At 38.5% G+C, this 12,835-nt stretch overlaps 1 protein-coding gene across 6 annotated transcripts in view; it reads left to right on the top strand.

Annotated features, from left to right (window-relative positions):
* The window catches only part of WDR19 (WD repeat domain 19), a 113,667-nt gene that overhangs the window by 70,242 nt on the left and 30,590 nt on the right, over positions 1–12,835 (top strand). For all 6 annotated transcript variants that reach the window (XM_047855452.1, XM_047855450.1, XM_047855453.1 and 3 more), the window contains 3 exons: positions 520–632; positions 2,634–2,702; positions 12,323–12,400. In XM_047855452.1, the coding sequence (XP_047711408.1) occupies positions 520–632; positions 2,634–2,702; positions 12,323–12,400 (260 nt within the window). The remainder of the gene's footprint in view (positions 1–519; positions 633–2,633; positions 2,703–12,322; positions 12,401–12,835) is intronic.

The following is a 12,835-nucleotide window of genomic DNA, read 5'->3' as shown; positions in this document are numbered from 1 at the left end:
AGAGTAATTATCTTTAAATGGCATCTATCAGCCACTTGAATATCATTTTCCTTCCTTGTCTGGCAAATGCGGACAATTGTCGAAACCAGGCCTTGCTGAGAAAGGCGGATAGATTACGTTTGTATTATGGTTGACTTCTGATTGTTCTTAGACTCTCGGCAGAATGCGATTGCGATTTGTAGTCATAGTTGTTCCTGTTGTTTTAGGAAATGAGATTGACTCTTAAAGAATGATAAAAGTCACTAAGGGTGATGTCTGACCATAGCCTACATTCTCACAAGGCTCGTCATTTTCTCTCCTGATTCCTGTTGAGGGTGAAAAGAAAATAGAACAGAGCTGGTATTTGGGGGAATGATGGTGGATCTGTTTTGTGATGAAAACAAACACTGACAATAACACTGATATTTACAGTTACAAATTTTTAATCACCTATTTTTAGATCACCTGTATTTGGATCTTATTTTTAAGTTAGCAATAAAATTTTGCTCAGATATTTTACTCCGTAAACTTCTGTTGTAGGTTCTGAAGGTACTACTAATGAAGACTATCAAAGCATCGCCTTATATTTTGAAGGAGAAAAAAGACATTTTCAGGCTGGAAAATTCTTCTTGCTGTGTGGCCAATATTCACGAGTTAGTATTTCCTGAGAAAATATTCATTGGACTCCACAGGAATGCTAATAAGATTCTTTATTTTTTTAAGTAATCTCTATACCCAATGTGGGGCTCAAACTCAAGAGTCCGAGATCAAGAATCGTATGCTCTACTGACAGACAGCCAGATGCCCCAGCAATATTTTAAAATTATTATTAATGCTTTCAGACACCCAGGCCTGAAATATCAAAGTTAACTTTAAATCATTCTCTCTCTCCCACAGCCAATCACATTCTTCCCCTGTAATATCTCTGACATTGTCCCTTTTCATTCTAACTATTATCAACTTAATCCAAACCTGGGTCACTTCACTTATTATATTATTACAATATTATTCCTATTTTCTAGTTTCTGTTCCTATAACTCATCCTTCATTTTATTCCCCAAACAGTACTTACTTTCACTGCTACAGGGCCCCTAAAGCAGGAGTTATGGCGTTCAAGCAAGGGGTGTAACTCAGTGAAGCTGTGTGTTCATTGTGTTCATTGGGTGTTCACTGGGGACTTACGGGTGCCACCTGTTTGGTCTGAGGGAAACATCTTCTACTTACCTCCAGAAAATTGTTGCCTTTCAGGAGTTGGGCCCCTGTGGGCTAGATCATAGGACTTTTCACGAGAAATAGAATTCTAGGTCTCCCAGTTTTAAAACATGGGCCCACATATTTGTAGAATACCTCACCTGCCAAAGAAACGTGTCTGTGTGTGAACTCAGCCTTCTGGCTACCTATTTACTGTTTCTGGCCACTTAAAGTCCAGATTCCTTAGCTGGCACTCAAGAAAATTCCCACAGATTGACCTGCACTTCCCAACCTGGCATCCAGCTGTTTCCATTAAGAAACATTCCATGGGGCGCCTGGGTGGCTCAGTTGGTTAAGCGTCCGACTTCAGCTCAGGTCATGATCTCACACTCCGTGAGTTCGAGCCCCGCGTCAGGCTCTGTGCCGACAGCTCAGGGCCTGGAACCTGCTTCAGATTCTGTGTCTCCCTCTCGATCTCTCCCCCTCCCCCACTCATCCTCTGTCTCTCTCTGTCTCAAAAATAAATTAAAAAAACATTTTTAAAAAATTAAAAAAAAAAAAAAGAAACATTCCTGCTAGCCTTTTCCCATTCCTGTTCTCCTCTAGATCTCTCTCTGCCCTCTTTCCTACCTACCACAGACCTGTTCATCTTCAGGTCCTTTTTCCTTCATGGTACCTTCAGATCACCCCCCTGTTTAATCAACTTTTCTTCCTTAGAGCACCAATGAAAACAAATGGTCATACTGCCCATTGTCTCTTAAACTTTTATTATAACCTTAAATTTCTTCATAGGTGTAGTGTTTAGGAAGTAGACAATTATGATTTAAAATAATTGGTTCCTTATAAATATCACATTACACAGATCTCCCCAATTAGATTGTGTATAATACAACAAGAGGGGCTGTGTCATACCCTTCCTGGTATGCTCCATAGTCTCCTATACATAGTAGCAGGTTGGCAATAAATATTTGTTGAACAAATAAATGAATGAAAATAATTATATCTTCATAATGAAAGAGGACTTATTTTTCACTCTCATCAGAAGTCAGAACTAAATTCTTCAGAGGATTAACTGGATCCTTCCATTTTTAAAATTCTACTCAGCCTTTTCGGGGTTTTTTTAAGTTTATTTTTGAGAGAGAGAGGGAGAAAAAGAGGGAGAGCAAGTGTGGGAGGGGCAGAGAGAGAGAATACGCTGTCAGCACAGAGCTCGAGGTAGGGCTTGATCTCATGAACCATGAGATTGTGACCTGAGCCGAAATCAAGCATCCAGCGCTTAACTGACTGAGCCATCCAGGTGTCCCTCAGCCTTTTAGGTGTATATATTAAGACCCAGACTGTGCAAGCCCCTGGTTGAGAGGTGGACACTTTCATAAACTGTAATTACTTTGTGTGAAAACTTTGTTTTTCCCAATGTGAAAGCAGTCTGAAAGTTTTTAATTGCTATACATTTCTCATTTCAGGCACTGAAACATTTCCTGAAATGTCCGAGCCCAGAAGAGAATGCAGCGATAGAAATGGCGATTGAAACTGTAAGTGAGCTCTGTAATAAGACTTTTGAGAATGCTGATATTTTGAAAAACATTTTGAAGAAATTTCCAAACATACAGAAGTAGACCAAATATTGTAACCAACTCATCTGACTTGTACCCATCATCTGACTTCAACAGCTGTCAGCATACGAGCAATCTTATTTTATCTGTACCCCCACCTCTTTCCCTGTGTTATTTTAAGGCAAATCACAGACATCATGTCATTTCATTTATGGGTACAAAGTCTATCTATAAAAGAAAAGAACCTTTGGGTTTTCTTTTAGGTATAACTTGCATGTAGTAAAGTGCACAAATCCTAAGTATGTAACTCTTTTTCTCATATATTGCACTGACGTAACCCCTACTGAGATCAAGATATAGAACATTTCCAGCTCCCAGAGGCTCTTATGATGTCTCATAGTCACTGGCCAAGGGTAACCACAGCCAAGGGTAACCACAATTCTGACTTCTGTCCTTATAGATTGGTTTTATCTGTCTATGTATTTCATATAAATGGAATTGTACATAGGTACTATTTTGTGTCCAGTTCCTTCGAATCAACATATAGTCTATTAATGCATGTGTATTACTACATGCAGTGATGGTTCATTCTTACTCATTGCTGTGTAGTATTCCACCCGATGACTATACCACAATTTATTTACCTATTACTCCATTAATGGGCATTTGGGTTGTCTCCACTTCAGGCATATTATGAGTAAAGTTGCCACAAAGTTGTTCATATCTTTTGGTGGACATAACACTCTGCCTTATTGGGTGTATATCCAGGAGTAGAATTGTTAGGTCATAAGATACACATATTTTGGCAATAGTTGTATCAATTTACACTCTACCAGCAGTATGAAAGAATTTAGTCGCTCTCTTTACTAACACCAATCTATGTCATTATGACTACTGATAGAGGTGTAGTGGTATCTCATTATGGTCTCAATTCATTTTTCTAAAGACTAATGATATTGAGCACCTTTTCATACGTATATTGGCCTTTTGGATATCCTCTTTTCTGCTATTTAAATCTTTTTTCTAATTTTTAATTGTATCATCTCATCTTATTCTTACTGATTTGTAGGACTTTTTATAATTTCTAGATACAGGTCTTTCCATCATATATATATATATATATATATATATATATATATATATATATATAATCTCTCCAACTGTGGCTTGCCTTTTTATTCTTCAGTAGTGTCTTTTTTTTTTTTAAGTTTATTTACTTTGAGAGAGAAGGAGCACAAGCTGGGACAGGCAGAGAGAAGGAGAGAGAGAATCTCAAGCAGGCTGTATGTGGTCCATGCTCAGGGGCTCAGACCCACAAAACTGTGAGATCATGACCTGAGTTGAAATCAAGAGTTGGACGCTTAACCGACCGAGCCACCCAGGTGCTCCATCTTCAGTAGTGTCTTGATGGAAAGAAATTCTTAGGTTTTAATGAAGTCCAACTTATGAATCTTTTTTTTTTATGGTTAGTGTTTTTTAATCCTATTTAAGAAATCTTTTCCTATCGCATGGTCATTAAGCTATTTCTCTTATGTTTTCTTCTAGGTATTTGATTGTTTTAGCGTTCTTATTTAGTCCTGTGCCCATCCTGAATTAACTTTTGTGTATGGTGTGAGGTAGGAATTAGGAATCTTTTTTTCCCCAAATGCATATCCAGTTGATCCAGCATCATTTATCAAAATACCATTTTGCCCCCACTGAATTACCATAGAGCATTTGCCATAGATGAAATGACCAAATATATGTGAGTCTAGTTTTGGATTCTGTATTCTCTTCCATTGATTTGTCTTGCCTGTAACAATACCACACTGTATTACATGTATTCTTTATTATAATCTACTTCTTGTCACTGTGGATTTGCCTATTCTAGACATTTCATATTAATGGATCCATACAATATGTGACTTTTGTGTCTGGCACCTTTCTTTCAGAAGGTTTTCAGCGTTCAGCTGTGCTGTAGCATGTACTAATACTTCATTCCTTTTTATGGCTAAAGATTCTGTTGTATGACTCTACCACACTGTATTTATTCAACAGTTAATACACATTTGGTTTGTTTCTACTTTCAAGCTTTTATGAATAATGCTGTTAACATTTGTGTGCAATGTTATATACATTGCATATACTCTCTTGAGTGTATATCTAGGAATTTCTAGGCCATATGTTAGCTCTATGTTTAACATTTTGAGGAATTGTCCAACTGTTTCCCAAAGCAGCTAAACCATCTTACATTACAAACAGCAATGTGTGAGCATTGCAGTTTCACCAACAATCATTTCTTGTCATTGTTGAACATCTAGTTCAAATTTCCCCATCTCCTGTATTTCCCACTAGCTGGCAATTAAATCTAGATACTTAATCAGACATAGATTTGGTGTTTTTAGATGGTGCTAAGTTCGTCCTCTTTCATGACATCAGTAGGCTCATGTCTTAATAAGCTCAGGCTGCTGTAACAACATACCACAGACTAAGTGGCTTAAACAACAGAAATTGATTTCTCACAGTTCTGGAGGCTGAGAAGGCTAAGATCAAGGGGCCAGCCAATTTGTTTCCAGTGAGAGCTCTCCTCTGGGCATGTAGATGGCTATCTTCTTGCTGTATCCTCACATGGCCTTTATGGGGTGCATTCAGGTGAGGAGAGATCTCTCTCCCTTCCTTTTGTTGTAACACCACTGATCCCATAATAAGGCCCCTACCCTCATGACCTCATCTAACCCTAATTACTCCCAAAGGCCCATATTCAAATATCACCACATTTGTATTCAAATACAAATATGTAGGGCTTCAACATATGAATTTTGGGGGAACATAAATATTCAGTCCATAACAGCCCATCATTTTGGTCATCTGTTTTTATGGTGTTAAGATTGATTATTAGATATTAGAATGGTCAGCCTTATCCCTCCATTATGACATTTCCCATCAACCTTTCACCTAATGATTTCAGCACCCATTAATGTTTATTACCTGGATCCATTATTTTATTAGCGGTTGCAAAATGGCAATATTTGTCATTCCTTCTATTCCATACCAACTATTTTGTTACTGTGAGATAAAGGAAAAATAGGGTAAATACTTGATTTTTTTCCCCTCTGCTTACTAGTTTTAAGACTAATGAGTTGCAGGGAACCTGGGTGGCTCAGTTGGTTGAGCATCTGACTCTTAATTTTGGCTTACATCATGATCTCAGGGTCGTCAGATTGGGCCCCCGCATCAGGCTCCACACTGGGCATGGAGCCTGCTTAATATTCTCTCTCTACCCTTACCCCCAATTTGTGCGCTCTCTCTCTTGAAAAAGAAAAAAAAGAATAATGAGTTGGTTTCCTGCCATCCTCCAAAGGTGACCTCTAGAGATGCTTTTGTTTTTACTATCATTATGAACTCATAGATTTTTACTATATTTGATTTCAATCCATTACATCCAGTCGATGTTTTTTATGCCCAAATGTGTCTTTACATTAACTATTATTGCATTTTGACACAATCCTATTAATCTTTGATAGATTCCTTGCCCTCAGGTACATGATATTATTGACTCCATTTCTTTTTTTTTTTATAAGTTTCTTTTTTTTTCTTTTTTTTTATATAAGTTTCAGTTGTACAGCTTTATAATTCAAAATCCGTATATACTACAAGGTGATCACCATCATAAACCTAGTTACCATCCATCACCATATAGTTGACTCCCTTCACCACTTCACTTATCCCCCAGCCTCCTTCCCCTCTGGTAAACACTAGTCTGTTCTCTGTGTGAGTTGGTTTTGCTTTTATTTTGTTTTAGATTCTACATATGAATGAAATTAGACAGCATCTGTCTTTGACTTATTTCACTTAGCATAATACCCTCAAGGTCCATCCATGTTGTCACATTTGGCAAGATTTCATTATTTTTTTAAGGCTGAGTAGTATTCCCTTGTGTGTGTGCGTGTGTGTGTGTGTGTGTGTGTGTGTGTGTGTGTTCCACATCTTCATTCATACTATGAATGGACACTTGTTTTCATATCTTGGCTCTTGTAAATGCTGCAATGAACATAAAGGCACATATATATCTTGGGGTGTTAGTGTTTTTATATTCTTTGGATAAATACCAAGAAGTGGAATGACTAGGGCATATGGTAGTTCTATTCTTAACTTTTTGAGGAATCTGCATACTGTTTTCCATAGGGACTGTATCAATTTTAAATCCTACCAACAGTGTACAAGGGATCCCTTTTCTCCACAGCTTCTCCAACATTTGTTATCTTGTCTTTTTGATAATAGCCATTCTTACAGGTGTTATGTGATATCTTATTGTGGTTTTAGTTTGCATTTTCCTAATAATGAGTGATGTTCAGCATCTTTTCAAATGCCTGTTGGCTATTTGTATGCCTTCTTTGGAGAAATGTCTTTTCAGATCCTCTGCCCATTTTTTAATCAGGTTAGTTTTGTTGTTGACTTGTATGAGGATTTTTAAACTTTTTAAAAAAATGTTTATTTATATTTGAGACAGAGAGAGAGCATGTGTGAGCAGGGGAAGGGCAGAGAGAAGGAGACACCAAATCCAAAGCAGGCTCCAGGCTCTGAGCTGTCCGCACAGTGCAGTACCTGATACGGGGCTCAAACCCATGAACTGTGAGATCATGACCTGAGCCGAAATCAGGTGCTCAAACAGCTGAGTCACCAGGCGCCCCCATATGAAGATTTTTTTAAATATATTTTGGATATTAACCCCTTATTGGGTATATAGTTTCCACATATCTTCTCTCATTTCAGTAGGTTGCCTTTTTGTTTTGATGTCAGTTTCCTTTGCTGTGCAACTTTTTAGTTTGATGTAATTCCATTTGTTTACTTTTGTTTTTGTTCGCCTTGCCTTTGGAGTCAGATCCATAAAGACATCACTAAGACCAAAGTCAAGGAGCTTACCTCCTATGTTTTCTTCTAGAGTTTTATGGCTTCAGGTCTGACATTCAAGTCTTTAATACATTTTAATTTTTTGTGTATGGAGTTAAAAAGTGGTCTAGTTTCATTCTTTTCAATGTGGCTTTCCAGTTTTTCCAATACCACTTACTAAAGACTCTCCTGTCTTCATTGTTTTTGCTTTTGTCATAGATAAATTGTCCCTATATATGTGGATTTACTTCTGGGCTGTCTACTGTGTTCCATTAACCTGTGTGTCTGTCTTTGTACCAATACCATACTGTTTTGATTACTGTAGTTTTGTAGTATAATTTGACATCAGAGAGCATGAGACCTGCAGGCAGCTTTGTTCTTCTATCTCAACACTGCTTTGGCTATTCAGGATCTTTTCTAGCGTCATACAAATTTTACAGTTATTTGTTCTAGTTTTATGAAGTATGCCATTGAAATTTTGACAGGTATTACTTTGAGTCTGTATAGTGCTTTGGGTAATAGAGACATTTTAAGAGTATTCTTCTAATTCATGAGCACAGAGTACCTTTCCGTTTATCTGTGTCATCTTCAGTGTCTTTCATCAGTGTCTTATGGTTTTCGGTACACAAGTCTTTCACCTCCTTGGCTAAATTTACTGCTAGGTATTTTATTCTTTTTGATGCAATTGTAAATGGGATTGTTTTCTTAATTTCTCTTTCTGATGTTTCACTATTAGTGTACAGAAATGCAACAAATTTTTGCATATTGATTTTGTATCTTACAATATTTAGTTATCAGTTCTAATAGTTTTTTGGTGGATTCCTTTGGGTTTTCTATATATAGTAACATATCATCTCCAAATAGTGACAATTTAACTTCTTCCTTTCCAATTTAGATGCCTTTTATTTCTTTTTCTTGCCTAATTGCTGTGGCCAAATTCCATTTCTTGCCCCAGACCTGGAATCAGTCATTTCTCTAAGAAGGTCTAGTTCCTTTCAGTGAGAAATTGTTTTAGAGACCATAATTTGGGTGCTAGCAATATTCTATTTCTAAGCCTTTTCAGTAAAAGTATTGGCATTTTTTATTATGGCATAAAAATTAGCATTTTCTAAAAGTACCTGAATTTGAAGCTGCAGCGAAATTAGTAAAGTATGAAAATTATTCTCTGGCCATCCACAAAAGGCCATTTTATTTCATTATGAAAATAGTTTCATTCTCTGATTTTCTCTGCATATCCACATTTTCTAAGGCGTATTTCCTCCAGAAAGCCAGACTCAACGCTGCCAGCAACTCTCAAGAATACATCTCCCACCCTTCCTGCTAAAGATGGACTGGAATTCTGGCCCCAAATGCATAAGTCCAGAAGGGCTCTGAATTGGTTAGTTCAGGTGTCCATTACAAGATTAAACAACTGGTGGCCACAAGGATGGAATAATCTGCTTGGGCAAATTAGGTTAAATTCCAACCCCTAGACATTACACCTCTATTGTCATGGGGAATAGGGTCCTCTGAGACATGGAAGTGTCAATGGTATACCATGGTTGAAATGAAAGTAGGAGCATTTCTCAGAAAAGTTAAAGGAATTGGTATCAGACAAAAGTATAGATGTCCCTTGCAGCTATCAAATTTTTCTCCTTTTATGAGTATTCTTTAATCCTCCCATAGCTACTTCTAGGTGTTGTGCTATATATTTCATTATAATAAATTTTACTAAGTTCAGGGACATGTGGCCTATAAAACCAACATATTTGTGTTTATTATCCATTACTAGGATAACTTCATTCATTCAGACAAGTGCATTCTGCACTTCACTACCAGAGAATTTTCCTGAAGTCCAGTTTTAAATCCTTTTATTCTCTAGCTGCATTGCCTCCCAGTTGCCTCATAATTTGTTCCCAATCTATTCTTCATGAACCACAGAAGCTTAGGTACCCCTGCAGGTGATCTTGTCTAATCTCTTCATTTTATTGGCGAGGAAACAAGAGGTCCCGTAGGATGATATGACTATAAGAGACTGTTAAAAACTGAGAACAAACTGAGGGTTGATGGGGGTGGGAGGGAGGAGAGTGTGGCTGATGGGTATTGAGGAGGGCACCTTTTGGGATGAGCACTGGGTGTTGTATGGAAACCAATTTGTCAATAAATTTCATAAAAAAAAAAAAAAAAAAAAAAAAAAAAAAGGATGATATGACTAACCTAAAGCCACCCAAATAGAAAGTAACAGAACTATGACCAAGTCTTCTTTCCAACCAAATTGCCTGTTACACTCCTCTATGTCAGTAGACTATGCTACACTAACCTGGCCACTTCTACCCGAGTAATTCAGGGCTCCCCTTCCTGTGTTCCTTCATTCTTGTGGTCCCCTACACCAAGGCCACCCACCCTCCTACACCTCTGCCTTTCATACTCCCACACAACATGCAAGACCCACTTCACACACAAGCCTTTTGTGAACTGTCCTCTGGATGAAATTTCACCATCCTTAGACTCTTCTCTAAGTACTTTGAACATCACCTACCACTACAGTTATCTTCCTTCAGATTAATAGCTCCTCAAGGTCAAGGACCCATTTCTTCAGAGTGTTTAGCACATTATGGCCACTCAATAAATATTTGCTTAGTTGAACACATGTTGGTTCCCACCTTAGTGAACACACTATATGGATGATATAAGTTTCCTTTCAACCCTCCATTCCTTTCTTTCCTTTCCACCTTGAGACACCCCCCCCCACATTTGAATTTCTTATAATCTGTGCACTCTTACTTGCTGACTCCATAATTGAGAATATCTTGAAAATGTTCACAATTTACCAACCCCCACCCTACCCCATCCTCTACCCCTTAAGGTCCTGAAGTGCATTCTTGGTGCGTGTGTGTGTGTGTGTGTTGGTGTGTGTATAGTACAGCCCTACTTGAGAATCATTACCTGAATGAACCCATGATATGGATGAGAAAGATGGGTCTTCACAGGATCTTTTAACTGTGCTGGGGGCCTTCCTTCCTCTTTGCAGTCAGCTTCTGCCTTCGCCACTCTGTAAACCTTCTCTAAAAGGTCCCCACTGCTAAATATAAAAGTCTCTTCTCTGTCTTCACTCCATGTTATGAGAGCATTTTACACTATCATTACTACATCTTTCTTATGACTCCCTTAGAACACTGCTTCTCCCATTACTTCTCAAATGGTCCCTTCTCAGCCTCCTTCACCGACGACTCTACTCCAGTATGTAAGTGTTCCTCAGCATTCTGTCTTCATCCTTCTTTTAATTTTTTAAAAAAATTTTTCAATGTTTTCTTTATTTTTGAGAGAGAGAGTGCAAGCAAGGGAGGGGCAGAGAGAAAGAGAGGGAGACACAGAATCTGAACTGGGCTCCATCCAGGCTCTGAGCTGTCAGCACAGAGCTCAGTGCAGGGCTCAAACTCACAAACCATGAGATCATGACCTTAGCCAAAGTCGGACACTTAACCGACTGAGCCACCCAGGCACCCCCCCTTCTTTTAATTCTTGACGGCCACATCTATTCCTTACTGGCTCCCTTTTCCATCCTAACATTTTGGGTGTGTTCAACCCTCTGAAACTCATATTTAACTAGGCATCCTGTATTTTTATTTGCTATGTCCAGCAACATCAGATAGCACTGCTTATTTATGGGTATTAACTTATTTAATCCATAAGACAATATGGTGAGTTAGGTATTTTTTTTATCCTCACTGGGGTCCCAAGAGTAACCAGGTGATCTTTTGACCTCAGGCAGGCTGACCCCAGAGCCCTTGCTTTACCATGTCTCCGTACTGGCTCATTCACCCAAAACCATCCATAAGAGCCATCGAGATGATGAGCTGTACAGGATTTCTCTTCCTTACAGCATCGCTTCCTTACAGCAGTGGCAAAAGCAGAGGCAACAGATTTGTAAAGGCTTAGCTTTCTTGCACTGATGACTACCACAGTGAGTGAAGTGTGTAGAAATTCTGCAGCGCCAAGGCCCTCTCCACCCCACACGTTCACCACAGTCTCTTCTGCACAAGGAACTTCCAAACTTTTATCTTTTTCCCTCAAGCATAGCAAGCTAGGCCACATGTTGCTCTGTCCCTCGTAACGGTTTCCTTCTTTTTCTGGTGGCTCTTTGCACTGTATCATTAATACAAGCACAGCACCGCCCTCTTCAGTGTTCGTTCCCTTTGGTGGAGCTCCAGTTGCATTCTTGGCTCACCCCTTTTTTACAGACACAAGACTCTTAAGCCTCCTCGTAATTATCCCTACTAAAACACATTTCCATCCTCCGATACCGTACGTAATTTTTCCTGATCAACACCACACATCAGTGGGACTCGATGTGTTTCCTTGGGGAGCAGTGGAGACACAGTGCTTGGTACTGTGTGCTTGCAGAAGGCCTAGTTCCTGCACTCAAGACCTTATTCTCTACGTGCCATGTTCACCTTGAGAAAGTTTTTACTGAAACATCCAAAAAGTATATTCTGTGGGGGGGGGGGGGGGGGCGGTCTTTTGATACAGCAACTGAGAAAAGCTGTAGCTTTTAAGGATAGACTTTTATTAATGGAGACTCTACAAATAAATGAAGAAAGACCCTGAATTTATATCATGTCAGGACTTGACTATAGCCATTTTTACGATTCTTTAATTCTATTTCCTTAGCACAAGGTTTTCTGCCCCTCCTCCCCTTCCTTTCTAGTTTTAAGATGCTGAATTTACTGTTTCTTTCTCTTCCTAAACAGGTTGGTCAGGCCAAAGATGAACTGCTGACCAGTCAGCTGATAGACCACCTTATGGGAGAGAGTGATGGCATGCCCAAGGTACTAGAAATGTCTTCTCTTGGGTTCTAAGTATTTTAGTTACCATTTGACTTTCTTCTGCCCTGTTTTTACCTATTATGGGTTCTGCATCATGGACTTGTAAAGTTTTCTCTCTGAATATAATCTTCTAGACAGTCCCTGCATTTTAGAGGATATTGGGTATATTCACCCTTTGAAATTGGCATTGTCCCCTGTGAAATAGCCACAATCCTCTAGATAACAATTCACACCACCCACAACTTTCCTCAAATGTTAAAGAGTTTTATTTATTCTGGGAACTTTGAAAACTATTATTAGAACTATGAGCATTAATCCCTAAAAATCAGTATACTTTGTTCATATTTCAAAGTTGTGTTAATAACAATCATATTTAGCGTAAAAGTAACTCACTATAAATATAAAGTAGAAATAAATCATTAAGAACATATTTTCTAA

This window comes from Prionailurus viverrinus, chromosome B1, assembly GCF_022837055.1.
Source record: "Prionailurus viverrinus isolate Anna chromosome B1, UM_Priviv_1.0, whole genome shotgun sequence".
Taxonomy (NCBI): domain Eukaryota; kingdom Metazoa; phylum Chordata; class Mammalia; order Carnivora; family Felidae; genus Prionailurus; species Prionailurus viverrinus.
This window is presented reverse-complemented; position numbering and strand designations above follow the sequence as displayed.